Below are 18,339 nucleotides of genomic sequence, written 5' to 3'. Positions count from 1 at the left end.
CCACAAATCACACGGCAAAGCATAGATAAGAAATATGGGTTAAGTTAAATGTAGGCGCTAGCTAGTAATAAGCCTGAGCCATCAGCCAAACATTTATAAGTAATATTAAGCCTCTGAGTGATTATTTGGGATGGGGGTAGGACAGAGAAAAGCCTCCGTCCACACTTCCTATTTGTGGTTTAAGATGTAGCCCTAGTGTTATGAATTTGAATGCAGGGGACCTAAGACTAGCCATGCCAGGGTCCATGTGTGGGGGAAAACTTGGTGGCATCCCAGGCAGGTGCAGTGGTGGGCTAGGCCGATTCACACCCCAGATGCTGCATCTGTAGGCAAAGAGTTTATTAGATAGTGAGAAAGATAGACAGAAAGGAGAGAGAGGGAGGGGGTTGAGGGATGCGCACCTCATGGGAGGAAAAGCAGAAAAGAGAGAAAGGGGCGGAACTTTTCCTTAAAATGAGGCTTTCATGTCAGGACTCAGGGTGGCGCCAAGGGGTGGGATTTCAAGGGGCAGATCAGAACACCAATACCTAGGCTTCTGCTACAGCTACCACGCCGGCTAGTTGCCACACTTTCCTGCCAGAACGGTGATGGGCTTTTATTCCTCTGGAACTGTAAGCTCAAAATAAACCCTTTCTTCTAGTAAGTTGCTTTGGTCACGGTGTTTTATTTTGCTTTGCAATTTGGGTTTTCTATCTCCTCTAATGTGTAACCAGGTTTGTTTATTTCAAAATTCAACAGATTCAACTTCAAATGGTTATTGTTAGCATTTAGACATTACCTGGCCCTTGGGAACCTAGCCAGTAAGCAGGCAGTACCTTGGCCAGCTCAGGGTCCTGACCACGTCATCCTATGTAGCCCATTTGTGGATGCGCTAAGCCCGCTTTAAGAAGTTGGCTCGCTCTCTCTCTCTCTCTCTCTCTCTCTCTCTCTCTCTCTCTCTCTCTCTCTCTCTCTCTCTCTCTCTCTCTCTCTCTCTCTCAATGCATGGTGTGAGTGACTTTCCACTGTGCCCCTTGGCTCCCACCTGTCAAGGCCTCCGCCTGCCATTTTTAAATACAAAAATTATGTAACAAAGAAATTGGCCCATGCCTCCTGGATTAAATTCCAAGATATCATCTAATGCTCTACATGTGATCACGTGGAATAAAATTTCAGTGGAACCTTTCTTTCACACACACACAAAAAATCAGTTGTTTCTTTTAGCAGAAGTCTCCTGTCCTCAACTTTACCAGCTTCCGTCACCCTAGCAACATAGATAAGGATATTGGACCAAAATCCAACAGCCCTACTTACAGAAATGCGCTGACAGGGGATCCCACTCCCCTGTCCCATGGGATCTGCCTTAGTCCCTCTGTCAGATCAAGAATAATAAGGATGTCCTGTCCATTGTCCCCACCCAGCCTTAAGGTGCTACAGAAGGAAAGGCGTACATTCCATGTCCAAGATTTGCCATTGTTAATCTGTTAGTAGGGAGTTACAGATGCCAATTTAAGATGAGTGGGTGCGATGACCTGTTTCTGACTCAGGGCAAGACCATCATTGCCTCAAGGTCAGGTCGTAGTTAACCACAGTAAGTCCCAAATGTACGTGCTTCAGGGCACTGAGACACTGAAACACTGCTTGATTGCCTATGTAGAACACCCTATGAAAATAACCACCTTTAGAATGCCTCCGTGCAGGCCAAATGGTTCACACTCACAGTTCTAAAAATTGGGAGGTAGAGGCAGAAACACTATGAGTTCAAGGCCAATCTTGTCTGTATAACAAATCTGAGGCTGGCTACTTGAGATCCTCTCTCAATCCTTATTAAAACTGGGTGATAGCATGAGTTCAGAGGATTACAGGAACTCAGAAGAAAATATGGGGGTCATTGGAGAATTGAAGGCAATTAAAATAATAGTTGAGGTAGAGAAAACTCAAGAGTCAGTAATGAGAAGAAAGATCCTAAGATTTAGTCTTGAGCAACTCTAGCATTTCCTGGGCAGGGAAAGGGACCCATCAGGAAGACAGTTGAGCTGCAGGAGAATTAGGAAATGCCTGTCTGTTTAGTTAATGCTTACAATAGCACATTAGCAGTAGGGATGCAGAGTAGGGGCCAAGAATATTCACTCACATGTGTGTGTGTGTGTGTGTGTGTGTGTGTGTGTGTGTGTGTGTGTGTTTGCATATGAAGATATACATTGTACTATCCTGTTTTCTGTTCCTATATGTGATGGTGGTCTCATGAGATTACAATGGACCTGAATATTTTCTACCCCTTAGTTATGGAGCTTTTTGTTTTGTTTTGTTTTGTTTTGAGACAGGGTTTTTCTGTGTAGCGTTGGTGCCTGTCCTGGAACTCACTCTATAGCCCAGGCTGGCCTTGAACTCACAGAGATCTGCCTGGCTCTGCCTCCCAAGTGCTGGGATCAAAGGCGTGCACCACCACTGCCCAGCCAGTTATGGAGCTTTTATAAAACTGTAGCACATTATTCATATTTTTGTGGTAGGGACATCTTTGTGTTTCTACTCATACAAAAGTATGGCATGTACAAGTACAGTGTGTTCTACTGTTTAAATAAAGGAATAACACATTTCTCAGAAATGCATGCCTGTCATTAAGCAAAGCATGACCGTATTTGGTCCTTATCTTTGTCCTGATCGTACTATATCAGAAAAAGAGATGAATACATTTGTGTCAGAATTTACTGAGTAACAATGAACTTACAGCATATAACAGTTTTATTGGCACTGATTTGCCAGGAAGTCCCAGTTTCTTTGGTAGCCAGATGAGGTTGACACAGCCCTTGTATATCAATCTCCGTGTGTGTGTGTGTGTGTGTGTGTGTGTGTGTGTGTGTGTGTGTGTGGTGGTTGGTGTTGGTGTTGGTGTTGTGGTGTTGTGTGTGTTACATTGTGTTCAGACCAGAGGTCAAATTCAGGCATCTTCCTCTATCACTCTCCATTATTTATTATTTTTATTATTTATTTATTTATTGTAAATGCTAGAGCTCCAGGTTTCACTAGCCTGCCCTTCTTTTGTTTCTAATCCTGTAACACCCTCGGAGTCTAAAGCAATATATAATTCTTTTCACAGCTCAGTGTCTACTCTCTATCCCACTAAGAAGCACTGCAAACCAAATGATGTTCTCTGGTTTATTTTAAAAGCGTTAAACGCAATACGATTTCAAGTACCTGCGGGGGAAGTGGGTCTTTTGGGGACAGTATCGGCTGGCCTCACCACTATTCACACAAATGCAATTACATGGCTCTCCACATCCAAGACTTCATATAACTGGTGAACCCAGGGCCCTTTGCGGGGTGCCTCCACTGCAGCTGCGCACTAGAGCGGCAGATCCAGTCAACTTCAAATCCCAGAATCCCTGGGTCCCGGAGTGGACTACATTTCCCAGAGGCCTGCAAGTCCGCCATCCTCGGAGCCCCCCACCCCACTCCTGCCAGCCCCGCCTCCCCTGTGAGCTTCAGCCGGCTGCAGGGCGTCTGTTGCTCTGTTCGCGGCTCGGGGCCGAGCTCCCCGGGCTGAGTCTCCACGCGTGGTGGCTCGGAGCCCTTCATGAGGTGTAGCGGGAGCCAGAGGGAGGTGAGCGGCTTGGCCAGATTGGAGGACGTGGAGGCCTATGGCGGCCCCAGCCTGGGCCGTCCTGAGCCATTGGTCCCCTTTCTGGAGTTTTCTCTGGGGATCTGCAAATTGACCCCTTGACAGCAACTGCGCATTTGGGTGGGGAGCACGTGGAATGGAGGAACGCCGTCCTGGACCCGTGTCAGATCTGAGCAGGTGGCAACGGGTGCGCCCCCACTGTGGCCGCACTCTGGCCTCAGTTTCCTGATCTGAAGGGTCCGGGCAGTGCCCGCTGAGCTGTGGTGAACAGTGTAGGGTGATGGCACGTGGGGACGCAGTGAGTCCCCTCTGTGATGGAGTCCAGTGTCGCCTGAGTCTTCCCTGATGTCCATCCCCAGCTCCTGATGCTTCTGTCTCTGGAGGCAGGAGAGCCAGGCTCAGCTGATGCTGATGGGACGCATTCGGAGATGGCGCTTCTGAGGGATGTGAAGCAGTCCTACTTTTCTCTTCCCTCAGATCACTTTCTGGAGACTGTACCCATCCTTGAGAAAAGCCCAGAAAGAGAACATGGCTCCAGAGCAAAGGGAAGGGAGGTCTCAGGTGAGCGCGCTGCCATCTCAGTTCTTAGCAGAAGATGGGTTTTGTATGGCTTTGCTTTTCCTTCCTGACTGAAGTCCTGCACCCAGTACACCCTTCACCAGGATTTGGTGCCCGTGGAGGAGCTGGTCCTTCCTCATGGGTTGTTTGTAGGGGGCACACTCCATGCTCACAGTTATCTAGCCTCATTGTTGGCCGATCCCAGTCTGCTGTGTACTTACTAAATTGACAGTGACATGCAAGGGCCCTCTTATCACTAGGGACACACCTGGGGAAAGCCTTTCTGGTATGCCTCCTTCCTTCATGCATGTTTCTCTCAGCCCTCACCAAGATTGCTCATGTGTTTCTTTTGCCCTTGAAAATGCTTATGATATTCCCCCAGCCTTCTCCAGCCCATGGTTTTTCCCTTCAGTCTTGGATCCTCAGTTTCTATTGTACCATTCTTGTGAAAACTAATCTTGACCTGCCATTGTAAGGTGCAGGGATTTAGAGAGACCCCCATCTAGACACCACACGGACAAAGTATCCCCCATACTGCAGGGGATAGCTTTGGGAGCCTGACTCTGAAAGCAGGCAGACAACTCAAGAAGCCACGAAGAGGGTTCATGGGATCTTTGGAGGAAAATCAGTGAGCACAGTGGTCGGGAAATGGGGTACTCAAGTCAGCTGAACTGTAACCCATCCCCTCTGTTACCATTTGTGGGCCTTGAGAAAGTAAGTCTAACTCTGTGCCTCAGTTCCCTCACCAATAAAAACAAAAATAACAGCTCTTGTCCTCTTCTAGGATAGGTCAGAGAATGATATAGTTCATGGAAAGTGTTTAGGTCAGGCCAGGGACATGGTAATGGCTCAGCCTTAGCTACCATGGCACCAGATAACCGATATATTAACGATACAGGTTATCGTTGGACCCATAACGGGCTGGGATCTGGGCAGCCTTTACATTTCCATCTGGTAGCTACCATGGCACCAGATAACCGCGATATTAACGATACAGGTTATCATTGGACCCATAACGGGCTGGGATCTGGGCAGCCTTTACATTTCCATCTGGGAGAGTCAAGTTTTGTTCATGTCCTAAACCTCCATCCCTGTGTGTGTCAACCCTCTCCTGCATCTCCCTCACCTTCTCCCCACGTGTCAATACTACAGTAAAAACAGAAATCCTCAGTCTCCAGAAGTTTAAGACCAAGGGAAGAACAGTAGGCTCTGTGTCCGCGTTGGAAGTCTTCAGCTATGAGTGGTGAAGCTCGTGACCACAGTGTTGGCAGCTCCTGGCTTCACATTCTTGCCTCTTGAAGTAGATGGTGTGCGGGCTTGCCAGTCTAGCTATGCAGCTTTTTGCAATGTTGAAATTATTTTATGCATGTTCCTGTGTGCTGATTAGATCAGAAATTCTTTAAAAGAAAAGATCATCTTTTGTATTCTCTCCCCATAAATTATTTTTCCTATATAGGCACTGCATACATGTGAAAATTAAGAGTAAAGAATCTTGCTGAGTGTGGTGGCCCACACCTTTAATCCCAGCACTCAGGAGGCAGAGGCAGGCGGATCTCTGTGAGTTTGAGGCCAGCCTGGTCGACAGAGTGAGTTCAGGACAGCCAGAGCTGTTTAGACCCTATCTCTAAAACAAAATAAAAAACTCAAAAGAATCTTTATCAGAAAGACTTCTGATTACCATGATGTGCAATAATGGCCATAATCCCTGTACACAAAGCCAGGCTCCTACTCAGTGCTGCTCTGTGTATTTGTCACTGGTTGAGTTGATCATTAAATGGATGACCTGGCCCCTTGAGAACCTTCGGTGACATCAGCAGCATTTCGTGATGGCCTGTCCACTTTCCACACTGTCACCTCCCTCATGATACATGAGGCTGGTCCTGGGAGAGATGGAATGGCTTTTCCTCACAGGTGTCCGTGACGTTTGAGGATGTGGCTGTGCTCTTTACTCGGGATGAGTGGAAGAAGCTGGATCACTCTCAGAGAAGCCTGTACCGCGAGGTGATGCTGGAGAACTACAGCAACCTGGCCTCACTGGGTAAGGGAGTTCCCTGTGGGCGTAGATTCAGAAACGAGACCTTAGCCCCTCCTTCCCTGAATGACAGCTGCGGTCGTTAAAACACCCTCACTGGGTTTTGCTGTAGGACTGTACAAATCAGATCTGTAAATACTGAAACTGTTTTCCACTTGCAGCTGTTTAGGTGAGACCAAAGGGAGTTGATGCTCATACCATCTCCCACTGTCTGTAGTTTGACAGTAGAAATTCTTCCAGTGTTTCAGAAGCTGCATTCTCGTACTGTATTTATTCTGCATTGCCTGTAAACAAAGACTTCCCTCAACCCTCCTTTCCTACAGATTTCTTGCCTCTCCCACTTCTCTTTTGCAGTCAGGTAAATGCTGTATACTCTGTCCTTGAAAAGGAATCAAATACTGTTTTCTTGCTTTAAACAGGCTACCTGACACCTAATCTTTTCCACAGATACCTGCTTATATGTTTTTATTCCATCTGTACACTCAATGTTCCTTTTCTATAGCTGCCTGCCTTTCGTGTTTCCATAATGTACAATTAGATCCACCAGTCATGTCCTATGAGCCCCCTGCCTCTGCTTAACACATCCCATCAGATGACAGGGAGCAGCTTAAGTGCCCTGCTGAAGCGTTCTGCACCGTCCTCTGAGCTTCCCACACAAATATGTAATGCTTGTTCCTGTTAAAACAAAACTAAGTCTTTTCATTGTTCACTTTGTTTGTGATCAGGATTTCCATTTACCAAACCAAAGATGATCTCCGTGTTGCAGCAAGGAGAAGAACCCTGGAAAGCAGAGAAAGAAAGTCATGGCGGCTCCTCTCTTGGTGAGTGGGTGGGCCTGAGAGACCCAAGAATCTCTGCAAAATAAGAGTAGAAGGCAGCCTCAGTGACTGGAGACTGCCCTAGCCCAGCAGGTTGTTCTTCAGTGGCAGGGCTGTTAAGGGGAGGGCCGAGGATGAGAAGATAAGGAAGACAGGAACACCTCTGGGTCAGGAGTGTCTGTTTACTAAGAAGTACAGCAGTATCTTAGAGTCTGTCTGTGGCGGGGAGCGGGAGAGTCAGTGGAGAGCTCTCACAGGGGACGGAGGCAGCAGGGTGGTAATCAGGCAGTGCTGCACACGGGACACAGGAGATCCTAAGGGTGTCACGGATGGAGCCCACAGCAACCTTGGGACCGACGATGATGGCTCTTTGGGGGCAAGAGTGGTATACATACTCAGGATCTGAAGCGGAGGCCCCCCCAAAGCCTCGGCCCCAGGCCGTTACTGCCTCTGCCAAGCATCTTCCGGATTTTATTCAAGGGACGATGTTCCCTCTCCGTACAGCAGGGCCTCGGAGAAAGCCTTAGATCCGCCTCTCTCTCAACAGGAGACTTGTACAGGTACTTGATCCTCAAGGACTTATGGGAAAGAGAAATCCCAGGCCCCCAGGTCCTAGCTTCCCCTCCTGTCTCTGGTCACTTTTTGAATGAGTATCGCAAGGTCTCTCGTTCTTTCCAAGGAGGCTGCACTTTATGTACAAGAAATCAGTATAGTTGAGGGTATGTTGGAAGTAATTCTTTCTGACTGTGCACAGAGTATGTATAGGAAGCGGAGACAAAGGAATGAGCTTGGAAGGCCTCACTGCATTTTGGTACGGTTTTAAGAGATTTGGACTGTCCTGTGGATAATGGGAATATCTAAGAAGTTTAAGGAGAATTTATGATCCCTGATATTTCAGTGGGGAAAACAAGGTCTGGTACAGAAATGAATGCTCGAATCAATATGTAACTCAAGAAGCCTGGATGTGTCCTCCCTCTGGCTTGCGTCACCCCACTTAGGATGAAAGAACACACTGATGTGGACAGAGCTCCAAGACATGCTGAGGGGTGAAAAGGTTACAGAGCTCTGTGAAGATGTGGCACCATCTACTTTAAAGACAATGTATTGCTTGCATGAGTGGTACCTGGATAAGCAGGGAGACGTGAGAACATGCTGTCACTGGAAACAGTAGTTTTGGAATGCACTGTAAAAAAGGGACGTGATGGCTAGTTTTTTTTCCCCCAGAGACTGTTAATGTTCATGAAGTCCTTGTGTGATTGTAGTTCAATAAGACTGGCTGTTTTGGAAGCATTAGGAGGACAGATTCGAAGTGAGGCCAAGCTAGAGGTGGGGAGCCTCCTGGAGCCACTCAGGAGACCAGCAGGGCCTGGTGGGGAAGCCCGCTTCAGGAGTCATGGAAGCGAGGCGCAGTCTGTGGGGTGAGAGTGTAGGAGTTCCGTGTGGCGTTCGGTTGAAGTACTCGGATAGTTGTTCACCCACAGGTGGGGGTGTAAGGTCAGACAGATGTGGCTGGGACCCACATGAGAGGTTAGAGCCCCACACAGACACAGGAAGGTGGTATTTGTAGCCTTGAGTTGACTGCAGAGGGCAGAGTCCCAGGAAGGCCATTGTGACGTGCTTAAGAAAGAGGAATCAGTGATGAGAGAGAAATGGAAGAGGTGGATGTTTTGGGACCTGAGAGTTGAATGAAGACCCCCGCTTGGCCCCACCATCTGGCCATGCCTTTATCTAAATAAGCGGGATTTAAGCAAGGCAGCACCAGCCAGGAGGAGACCCGGGCCTGCTCTTGCGCAGTCCAGTAGAGACAATGAGAGTGAAGACAGCAAGCACACATGGGACACAGAATGGCGGTCACACTAGACACAGGAAGTCTAGCGAGAACTAGGGAGCAAAGACACAAAGTGCTGGGAGAGTTGAGGCCGGGAGCACTGAGTTCAGGACTCCCCCGAGCACGTAGACTCTAGTCTGGGAAGTGTCAAGTGATGGTCAGGAGAAGGGAGCCAGGCTTGACCCAGGAGAAAGATAGAAGAGGCCAGGTAGAACTAGATCCTGCTGAGGCCCATCAGAGGGTTCGACCTGAGGATTTGAGTTTGGCACAGGGCTGAGGAGTCCTGAGCAGCCTGGAGCTGCCCCCCTCCCCCCCCCCCATGTAGGAGAGCTTGAGGGCTAGGAGCCTGGAGTGGGGGCACTGGGGACCGTCTGAAGTTGGGTCAGGCCAGACAGTGAGGATTGGGGAAGAGCTGATACACCCTGTTCTGATAGACCCTGAATAAGACAGCCCTTCTCCTTGAGTCCAAAGTGACAGTTTCTGACTTAGAGACCATGGTTGTCTATCTTTGAAACCCTTGTTTGGAGAAATATAGTCATTCTGTGGAAACTACCAAGGCAACTTATAGAGGAAATAGTTAAATTTGGGCTTTCAGTTTCAGAGGGCTAGAGTCCATGATGGTGGCCTGGAGGTGGCAGGAGGCAGGCAGTTGGGGTAGCAGCTGAGAACTCACCTCTTAAACAGCAAGCAGGAGGCAGAGAGCACTGGAGTGGAGGGAGGCTTCTGCAGCCTCACAGCTGGCCCGTGACACGCTTATTCAACAAGTCCACACCTCCTAATGCTTCCCCAGTAGCCGCCAGCTTCCTGTTCACCTCCGTCTCCTGTTTGTCATCTCCAGGGTTCTAACACATTCCACCTCAGGGGTTCTCCTTCTTTCCCTTCTTCAAATGGTCATGGAACTGCATGGCTTGCACACCTGTGTGGATGAGTTTCTTCATAAGCAGACTCAGCCAATCTAACCCTCCTCCTAGACTTTCTGTTTTTTGGTTGTTTTGTGGTTTTGTGGTTTGGTTTTGTTTGACGATAGAGTCTCGTGTAGCCTGACTGGCTTTCAACTCCTTGGCCTCCTGCCTCTGCTTCTCAAGAGCCGGAATGAAGGGCGTGTGTCTGTCACCATGTCTGGTAACATTCTCCATACTCTATCCCCTCACCACCCTTCATTTTCTGTCCGTGTATTGTCACTGCAGGTCAGTACATTTTCATTTAAGACCTGTCCCTCCCTCTGCACTGCAAGCTCCCTGTGTGGCACTTGACTGTAATTCATTCCTGTTTTCCTAGGGCCTGAAACTGGCTGGCCAAGGTAGGCTTCCAGTTAGTTCCATGGGTGCAGGAGGGATTGTTCCAGAGGTTTGGGGGAGATAAGGCATGGAAGATAAGGATGAGAATTGAAAGGGTGCTGAGAGGTGGTGATAATCATTGGGAGGATGTATAATTTCTGCATTTTTCTGTATATTGGGAGGATGTATAATTTCTGCATTTTTGGTCTTTTTTTAAATATTCACCATTTAATTTTAAATTTAAATTTTAAAAATTAAAAATTTTTAATATTTAATATTCACCATTTTCATGTCATTGTCCATATTTTCCTTTAGTTCTTTAAACTTTTTGTAACAGTTGTTTTAAAGTCATTGTGTACCATGCCACCCACCATCTTGTCTTTAAGCAAAGATAATTTCTGCTTATTTTGTTCTTTTGTTTTCATTTTTGTTTAATTTTATTGTAGTGCTGGAGATTCAGGCCTTGCACTTGCTAGGCAGGTGCTCTACCACTGGGCTACACTTCAAGCTGTAGCTTCCTCTGAAGGAACTTATTTTCCTGTTTGTCTTATGCCTTGTGATTTTTAAAATATGTGTGTGTGCATCTATTTTTTTTCATTTTTATGTGTATGGATTTCTACCTGCAAAAATGTCTGTGCACCACACGGGTACAGTGCTCACAAAAGCCACAATAGGGTGTTAGATCCCCTGGAACTGGAGTCATAGACAGTTGTGAGCTGCCATGTGGATATTGAACTCAGAACATCTGGAAGAGCAGCCAGTGCTCAGTGGTTATTAACCCATTCTCTGGTCCCCTGACTTGTCATTTTTTTTTTTTTATTAAAATGTAAGCATCTGAATCTTCTTTTCTCAGGTCTGCTGGGGTTATGGGTGATTTTCTTTTTAGCTGTTACAAGGCACATCTGTGATAGTAATCCAACTGAGGCATAAACTGAAGACCTCATCCCTTTTCTCAGCCTGTGTCTCCCCCTTAGCACACATGGTGACTTTCTAAATCTCCCTCAACTCTCATGCATAGGGCAGTTGTCTCTTGGGTGTTCTTATCCACGAGTGTCTGGCTCTGAAAGTGAGGAAAGAGCAAGAGGTGGGGAAGGGCATTAGCCTTTACATCGCTGGGTATCCATGCCTGTGGTGGAGATGGGTGGTGTCCTGCCATCGATAGTAGCTGGTCCTTCCTGCCCTCGCTTCTTAGGGCTGCTGTAGTGATGCTAGTGGGTAGCTCCTTGGAGCTCGTTGCTGGATGGAATATACTTCAGTTTACTGTCCAGGCCTTCCTGTAGAGGCTGCATAGACTCCAGGGTTTCAAGATAGTTCAATGGACAGATTTTGTTGTCTAGTTAGGGAATTAGAATCCTGGCACTTCATACCATTAAATGTGCCATATTCCCTGGCATCCACTTTTTCTCAGATACCTCACATTCGTTTTACAGTTTGGACATTCTCTGCCTTCACATGATGTTGAAGATGAGGTCTTGCATGAAGTGACTCCTTACTGCTTTGGGAAGAAATTCTGATCCATTGCTTCCTACTCACTCAGCATTATACTCTCTATCTACATGCTTTAGAATTTACTCTTTATTTTTTTTTTTATTTATTTTTTTTTATTTTTATTTTTATTTTTTTTTTTTTTGATTTTTCGAGACAGGGTTTCTTTGTGTAGCTTTGTGCCTTTCCTGGATCTCGCTCTGTAGACCAGGCTGGCCTCGAACTCACAAAGATCCACCTGCCTCTGCCTCCCGAGTGCTGGGATTAAAGGCGTGCGCCACCACCGCCCGGCTGAATTTACTCTTTAAACATGAGTTTTATTGTTCAATGAATGTTTGTGTCTTTATTTAGGAAATGCATTTCTAAATAAGTATATATTTTTAAATATACTTTTTAAGATTTTGTCCTCTTGTGTGTGTACTTTTTAAAAGTCACTTTGAGGAACCAATTTTAAAACTGAAGCTTTCCTTAGTAGGTGTGAGCTATACAGGAAGATGAGTTCCTCCTGATGAGAGGAACACAGAAAGAGGGGTAGGACATATTCTTGCTCATTACAGTCTGTGTGGGGTGTTATGTGAGGAAAGTTTTCTTTCCTCTCAGCAAGTGGAGGCCAGGATGCTACTTAATATCCTGCAATGTAGAGGACAGTCCCATACAACAGAGAATTATCTGGCCCAGGGTGTCAGCTGCTACTAAGAAATTCTGACCTATATCCTGACTTTATTTACTGACGTAATTATATAACATTGGGTGGTTAACACTCAAGAGTAGCAGAGGTATACTCCATTTTCATTCAGCTTGTGTAAGTTTTTCCTATTTCTTGAATTCCTTATTCTTTATAAAACAATGGCTATTACTTTTGTGTGTCCATTCTATATATGCTTCTTCACTGAAGGGTTTTAAAAGATGGTATGCCATCAGCAAGTACAGGCAGTTTTTTTTTAACTCCTCTAATTTATTTGTCTGATTACAATAATTAATATTTCCTCAAAGGTGAATAGTAGGGAAAATGGACATACTTGCCTAGAGTCTCTTCATTAAATACACATAGACTCTTCATTAAATAAGGTATTAGCTTTAGGACTAAAGTAGTTTAATTTTATCATGTCATGGAGATATTCACATCTTATTTGTGCTTATTATCTGTGTGACACAGATTTTTATTGAAGGTTTTCTTGGCATCCTTAGATATATACTTTCCCCTTAAATACATATAATGTACTTGTGTACTGTATAGTGACATTTTAGTAAATGATAAGCTGCATATACAATAATGGCCCCATAAGAGTACAGTGGAGCTGAAAATGAACTGTTACCTTGTGACATTGTAGCCATTAAAAGTTAATAGAGTGCCCTGAAGAGATGGATAGGCGGTTAAGAATACTTGTTGCTCTTGCAGAGGACCTGGGTTTGTTTCCGGGCACTCACACTGTGGTTCACAATCACCATAACTATAGTTCAAGGGGTTCCAATGCCCTTTTCTGACTGTCACAGGCAATTAGCACATGTGGTATACATACATAAATACGAGCAATATACATATAAAGGAAACAGTAATTTTAAAAAAATTAAACAATAGAATGCAAGCTGGTCAAAGTGGTGTACTCCTTTAATCCTAGCACTCAAGAGGGAGAAGCATGTTGATCCCTATGAGTTCAAGGTTAGCCTGCTCTCTACATTGAGTTCCAGGCCAACCAGAGTTATACAGTGAGGCCCTGCCTCAATAATGAATAAATAAAACTTAACAGAATGTATTATTCATGTGTTTGTAACAATGCTGATGTAATCAAACCTGTACTGCTAATAGTATACAAGTATAGCACTAGAATTATATACAGTACATAATATTTGATAATAGCCATAAGTGATTCTACTTCTGGTTCATGACTACTGTGCTTTATATTTGAATACATTGTATATTTAATATATAATATTAAAATATACTTGTGCTTATGGAAAGAAAGATTAAGGAGGCTATGTTATACTAGCAGCAGCCCCATATGTCTCATGCCTACCATATCTCTTGATTGCATCAAGACACACACGTAGCACATCTAGTGGCTGATCTCTACCATCTAGATTTGTGTTAAGTATCCTCTGTGATGCTTACATAATGATGCCCTCACTTAAGGTCACATTTCTCAGAGCATATCTCTGTCATTTAATGATGCGTTGCTGTATCTTGTAATAAGTGCTATAATGAGAGGAAGAGTGTGGATTATTAATTAGACTCAGTCAGGAAAAGATGCAACAGAGGGGTTATTTGCATTGAACTGGAAGGCCACTAAGGATTCTGATATGTAGAAAAGGGGAAGTAAGATATTTTAAAAAAGAATGTCAAAAATACCCTAATTTATGAGTCCATCATAGGCTTTGGATACCAGACTGCATTTCCCAATTCATACTCTAATCCCTCTATTGGTTACTTTTAACTCTCACCTCCTTACATGAGCTTTGTTCAGTCCATTGTCTGGCTCTCATCCACTATTTTATGAAGTGCTATTTCCCATTTTCCTTCTTGTTAGTATCTTTAGGCATATAGTATTTATTTAGGTATCATTAATAGTCTTCCTATAAATTTAGCTAATCATACCCATCACTGGCAATTTTTTTTTTCTTCCAGGATGCAACAGCAGTCTTCAAACCACAAAATCAACTCAAACTAAAGATTCATCATTTCAGGGATTAATGAGGAAACAACTCAAAAGAGATGAGTCCTGGGACTTCACCTCAGGAAAATTCTGCAGAGCTGACAAGAGTTTTAAAAAGCAGGACAAAAATGAAAGCTTACAAATAATTTCAGTCACCCATACAAAAATCCTTACTGTAGATAAAAGCCGTAAGAAATTTGAATTTGGTCCAAACGTCAGCCTGAAGTCAGTTGGTAAGCAAAAGGTTTCTAGAGAAAAAACACAAAGAAATAGCCTCAAGGAAAATTCAAATTCACTTAATCAACCAAAACGCTATAAATGTAGTACTTGTGAGAAAGCTTTCATGCACAACTCATCCCTTCGAAAACATCTGAAAAACCATACTGGAGAGAGATTATTTCAATGTAAAGAATGTTTGAAAGCTTTCAGCCAAAGTTCTGCTCTTATTCAACATCAAAGAACTCATACTGGAGAGAAACCCTACATATGTAAAGAGTGTGGGAAAGCCTTCAGCCATAGCGCTTCCCTTTGTAAGCACCTAAGAACTCATACTTTGGAGAAATCTTATACATGCAAAGAATGTGGAAAATCCTTTAGCAGAAGGTCTGGCCTTTTTTTGCATCAAAAAATCCATGCCCGCGAAAATCCTCATAAATATAACCCAGGTAGGAAGGCATCCACTTCTCTTTCAGGATGTCAGAGAATTCATTCCAGAAAAAAGACCTACTTGTGTAACGAATGTGGTAACACCTTTAAGTCTAGCTCATCCCTTCGTTATCATCAGAGAATCCACACCGGAGAGAAACCTTTCAAATGCAGCGAATGTGGCAGAGCCTTCAGTCAGAGTGCATCACTTATTCAACATGAAAGAATTCACACTGGAGAAAGGCCCTACAGATGTAATGAATGTGGGAAAGGCTTCACTTCTATTTCAAGACTCAATAGACACCGAATAATTCACACTGGGGAGAAACTGTATAATTGTAATGAATGTGGCAAAGCCTTAAGTTCCCATTCAACTCTTATTATTCACGAGAGAATTCACACTGGAGAGAAACCATGTAAATGTAAAGTTTGTGGGAAAGCCTTCAGACAAAGTTCAGCTCTGATCCAACATCAGAGGATGCATACTGGAGAAAGACCTTATAAGTGTAATGAGTGTGGGAAAACATTCAGGTGTAACTCATCCCTCAGTAACCATCAGCGAATTCATACTGGAGAGAAACCTTATCGATGTATAGAATGTGGAATGTCATTTGGCCAAAGTGCAGCTCTTATTCAACATCAGAGGATTCATACAGGAGAGAAGCCCTTTAAATGTAACACTTGTGGGAAGAGTTTTAGACAAAGCTCCTCCCTTATTGCACATCAGCGAATTCATACCGGAGAGAAACCCTATGAATGTAGTGCATGTGGGAAACTCTTCAGTCAGAGATCCTCCCTTACCAATCATTATAAAATTCATATTGAAGAGGACTCTTTGAACACAGATTTGCATGAGTAAAAGCAATTAACCAAAGTTCCTCAGAGAATATATACTTCATATTGACTTAATATAGTGAATATGAAGAAACTTTCAATTTAGGCCTATGAGATTAAAATTACAAAGATAAACATTGGTTATGTAATAATAGAGAAAAATTTCCTACCTTTCAGTCACTTTTTAAGATCAGATACTTTGCAGTTGCAGATATTAACATGGGCTGTTTATATGGTAAAATGAACACTTTTATTTTGTCTGCATAATATATAATATATGCAATATATAAACACTAGAAAAGTCTGAGTTCAGGAGTGCTGTGCTTTTGTTATTAGCAAAAGGAACATCAGCTATTAGCATATTTACTATAACTAATATTTTAATAGTAAATAAATTATATGCATTTTTCAAGCAAGGGACCAAATTAAAAAAAAAAAAAAACTACCTCACAGTGTCTGAAATTTCCCTTTTCCTACGCTGTTGTCAAACTGCATGATTTTTATTAAAGAGAAAAAATTGTTCTCTTAAATTTTTGTGCTTCTAATTTTCTAACTTTCCTACAAACCTCCCACACTTAATATACATATTCTAATTTTGTGCTGTGAATTATTTTCCTTCATTGCCTTAAATCATTCATTATTAAGCCATGTTCTGAATGGTAATATTAAATACTTGTTGTAGTTATGTTGGAGCAAACAGGCTAGCTAAACTTGCCAAAATGAGCTGTGAGAGCACTATTAAGGAAGACATCTGACATGAACTGATTCCCACACGCACACTGTAAATGGAGGCTTTTCTGTCCCACCCAGTCCCGAAGCCACTTTTAAAATCACTCAGAGGCTTAATATTAATTATAAACTGTTTGTCCAATTGCTTGGGCTTATTACTAACTAGCTCTTACAACTTAAATTAACCCATTTCTTTAATCTGTATTTTGTCATGTGTCTCATGGCTTTGCCGGCGTTCTAATACATCTTGCTCCTCCAGTGGCTAGCTGGCCTCTCCTCTCAACTCCACCCTTCTTCCCCCTGTATCTCTGCCTGGATTTCCCGGCTAGCTGGCCTCTCCTCTCAACTCACCCTTCTTCCCCCTGTATCTCTGCTTGGATTTCCCAGCTAGCTGGCCTCTCCTCTCAACTCCACCCTTCTTCCCCCTGTATCTCTGCTTGGATTTCCCGCCTGGCTCTATCCTGCCTTGTTATAGGCCAAAGCAGCTTTATTAACCAATGGTAATAAAACATTCACAGTGTACAGAAAGACATCCCACAGCAGCACACCATACACATGAACCCCCAAACATACCCACCACACACATACATAGGACAAAATTACATTTTCCAGGGCTAATATATAGACATAATTGATTTTTATATATTTGTCTTATATAAGTAACCTAGTTAATTTATGTGTGCATACCAATTTCTAATAGGGTATTTGTAGATTCTTTGCATTCATAATCATGTTATCTACAAATACTATTTTTTTTCCTCTTCTAATCACTGTCTTATTTTTCTTACAGTGTGGCACTACCTAATATATCATTTTAGTTTTTCTCATCTGATCACAGTCTTTTATTTTTCTTATTTATACCACTGTACAACATGGCGCCATACAGTGAACATAATAATACTTTCCTATTTAATATATGAGCTTCAGTTTGTGGATGCTTGTTCTGAAACTGACTGAACAGCTCTTTTGCTGTGAGTTTTATCATAAAAAAGGAATAGCATTTTGTTATATACACTTTCCACATTGGCTAAACATGAGTTTTTTCTTCATTGTTTTAAGAATAACACTGTTTCTGATTCCCACCACTACCAGGGTAGTACTATAACAGCCCAGGCTGGCCTAGACATCAACTATGTAGCTATCTTCATATTTCAGCCTCCTAAGTGTTAGATTACAGGCATGCACAATTGCGCCCAGAACTGTCCTAATTTTGATGGTGTATGAATGAAATAAATCCTTATTGGCCGTGCTGTATCATAATCTGTGTGCTTGTGTTTAAGTCAGATTTCTTCCTTAGTAAGTAGAAGCCCAACTGAAGTGTGGGGCATTTACCCACCAACCCCACAGCTCCCCAGAGTTTTCTTCAGTGTGGGCAGCAGGAAATAGTAGATAGAAGGATTTATATTGCGGAGATAAACAGAAAATAAAGGATAGCTCAAGAGGGCCTGGAACCTTTTCCAATGGCCTCAACTGTCTCTGCTCCAGGGTATTTATAGAGACACCAAGGGGTGGGGCAAGAGACCTCCCCCCAGCCCAGCCAAGTGCAGACCATCTCAGACACCTACAGTCAGACCCTTGGCCCTAATCATCCTCTATGCGGACCTGCTGGGTAAAGCCACAAGGAACCTGAAAACGGGCTCCCATAGGTCCCTCTTTCTTAATATATAAAAAATAACATTATTAATGGCTTACAGCAATCTCCATAGCTGTTACACCTCCCAGTATGGGAGTAGAGGATGATAAAGATGGCATTTCTTTTTTGAATTAGGTCAAGGTGACTACAGCAGTCTTTAGCTGCATCAAGCCCTCTTTAAACCAAAAACTCTTAAGGCGACGACAAACTTAAAGAATCCCTTAGCTTCATCATTATCATTAACAGGTTAA

General features: G+C 43.6%; 1 protein-coding gene across 3 annotated transcripts; it reads left to right on the top strand.

The window, feature by feature from the left end:
- Positions 1-3,414: 3,414 nt before the first annotated feature.
- On the top strand, positions 3,415-16,256 carry Znf354b (zinc finger protein 354B). 3 transcript variants are annotated; one of them, XM_006987072.4, is made up of 5 exons: positions 3,416-3,580; positions 4,076-4,159; positions 6,068-6,194; positions 6,914-7,009; positions 14,220-16,256. In XM_006987072.4, exons 1-5 carry the CDS (start codon positions 3,554-3,556, stop codon positions 15,749-15,751), a joined length of 1,866 nt encoding a protein of 621 aa, XP_006987134.1. In that variant the 5' UTR covers positions 3,416-3,553; the 3' UTR covers positions 15,752-16,256. The 3 variants fall into 3 exon arrangements, with proteins under 3 accessions (XP_042139874.1, XP_006987134.1, XP_076434402.1); XM_076578287.1 differs by having other exon boundaries at positions 3,431-3,580; positions 4,076-5,054; positions 5,154-6,194; XM_042283940.2 differs by lacking the exon at positions 4,076-4,159 and having other exon boundaries at positions 3,415-3,580.
- The last annotated feature ends 2,083 nt before the right edge of the window (positions 16,257-18,339 follow it).

This window comes from Peromyscus maniculatus, chromosome 8 (assembly GCF_049852395.1).
Source record: "Peromyscus maniculatus bairdii isolate BWxNUB_F1_BW_parent chromosome 8, HU_Pman_BW_mat_3.1, whole genome shotgun sequence".
NCBI classification, from domain to species: Eukaryota; Metazoa; Chordata; class Mammalia; order Rodentia; family Cricetidae; genus Peromyscus; species Peromyscus maniculatus.
The sequence above is the reverse complement of the archived record's forward strand: the minus strand, read 5'-3'. Positions and strand labels throughout refer to the sequence as shown.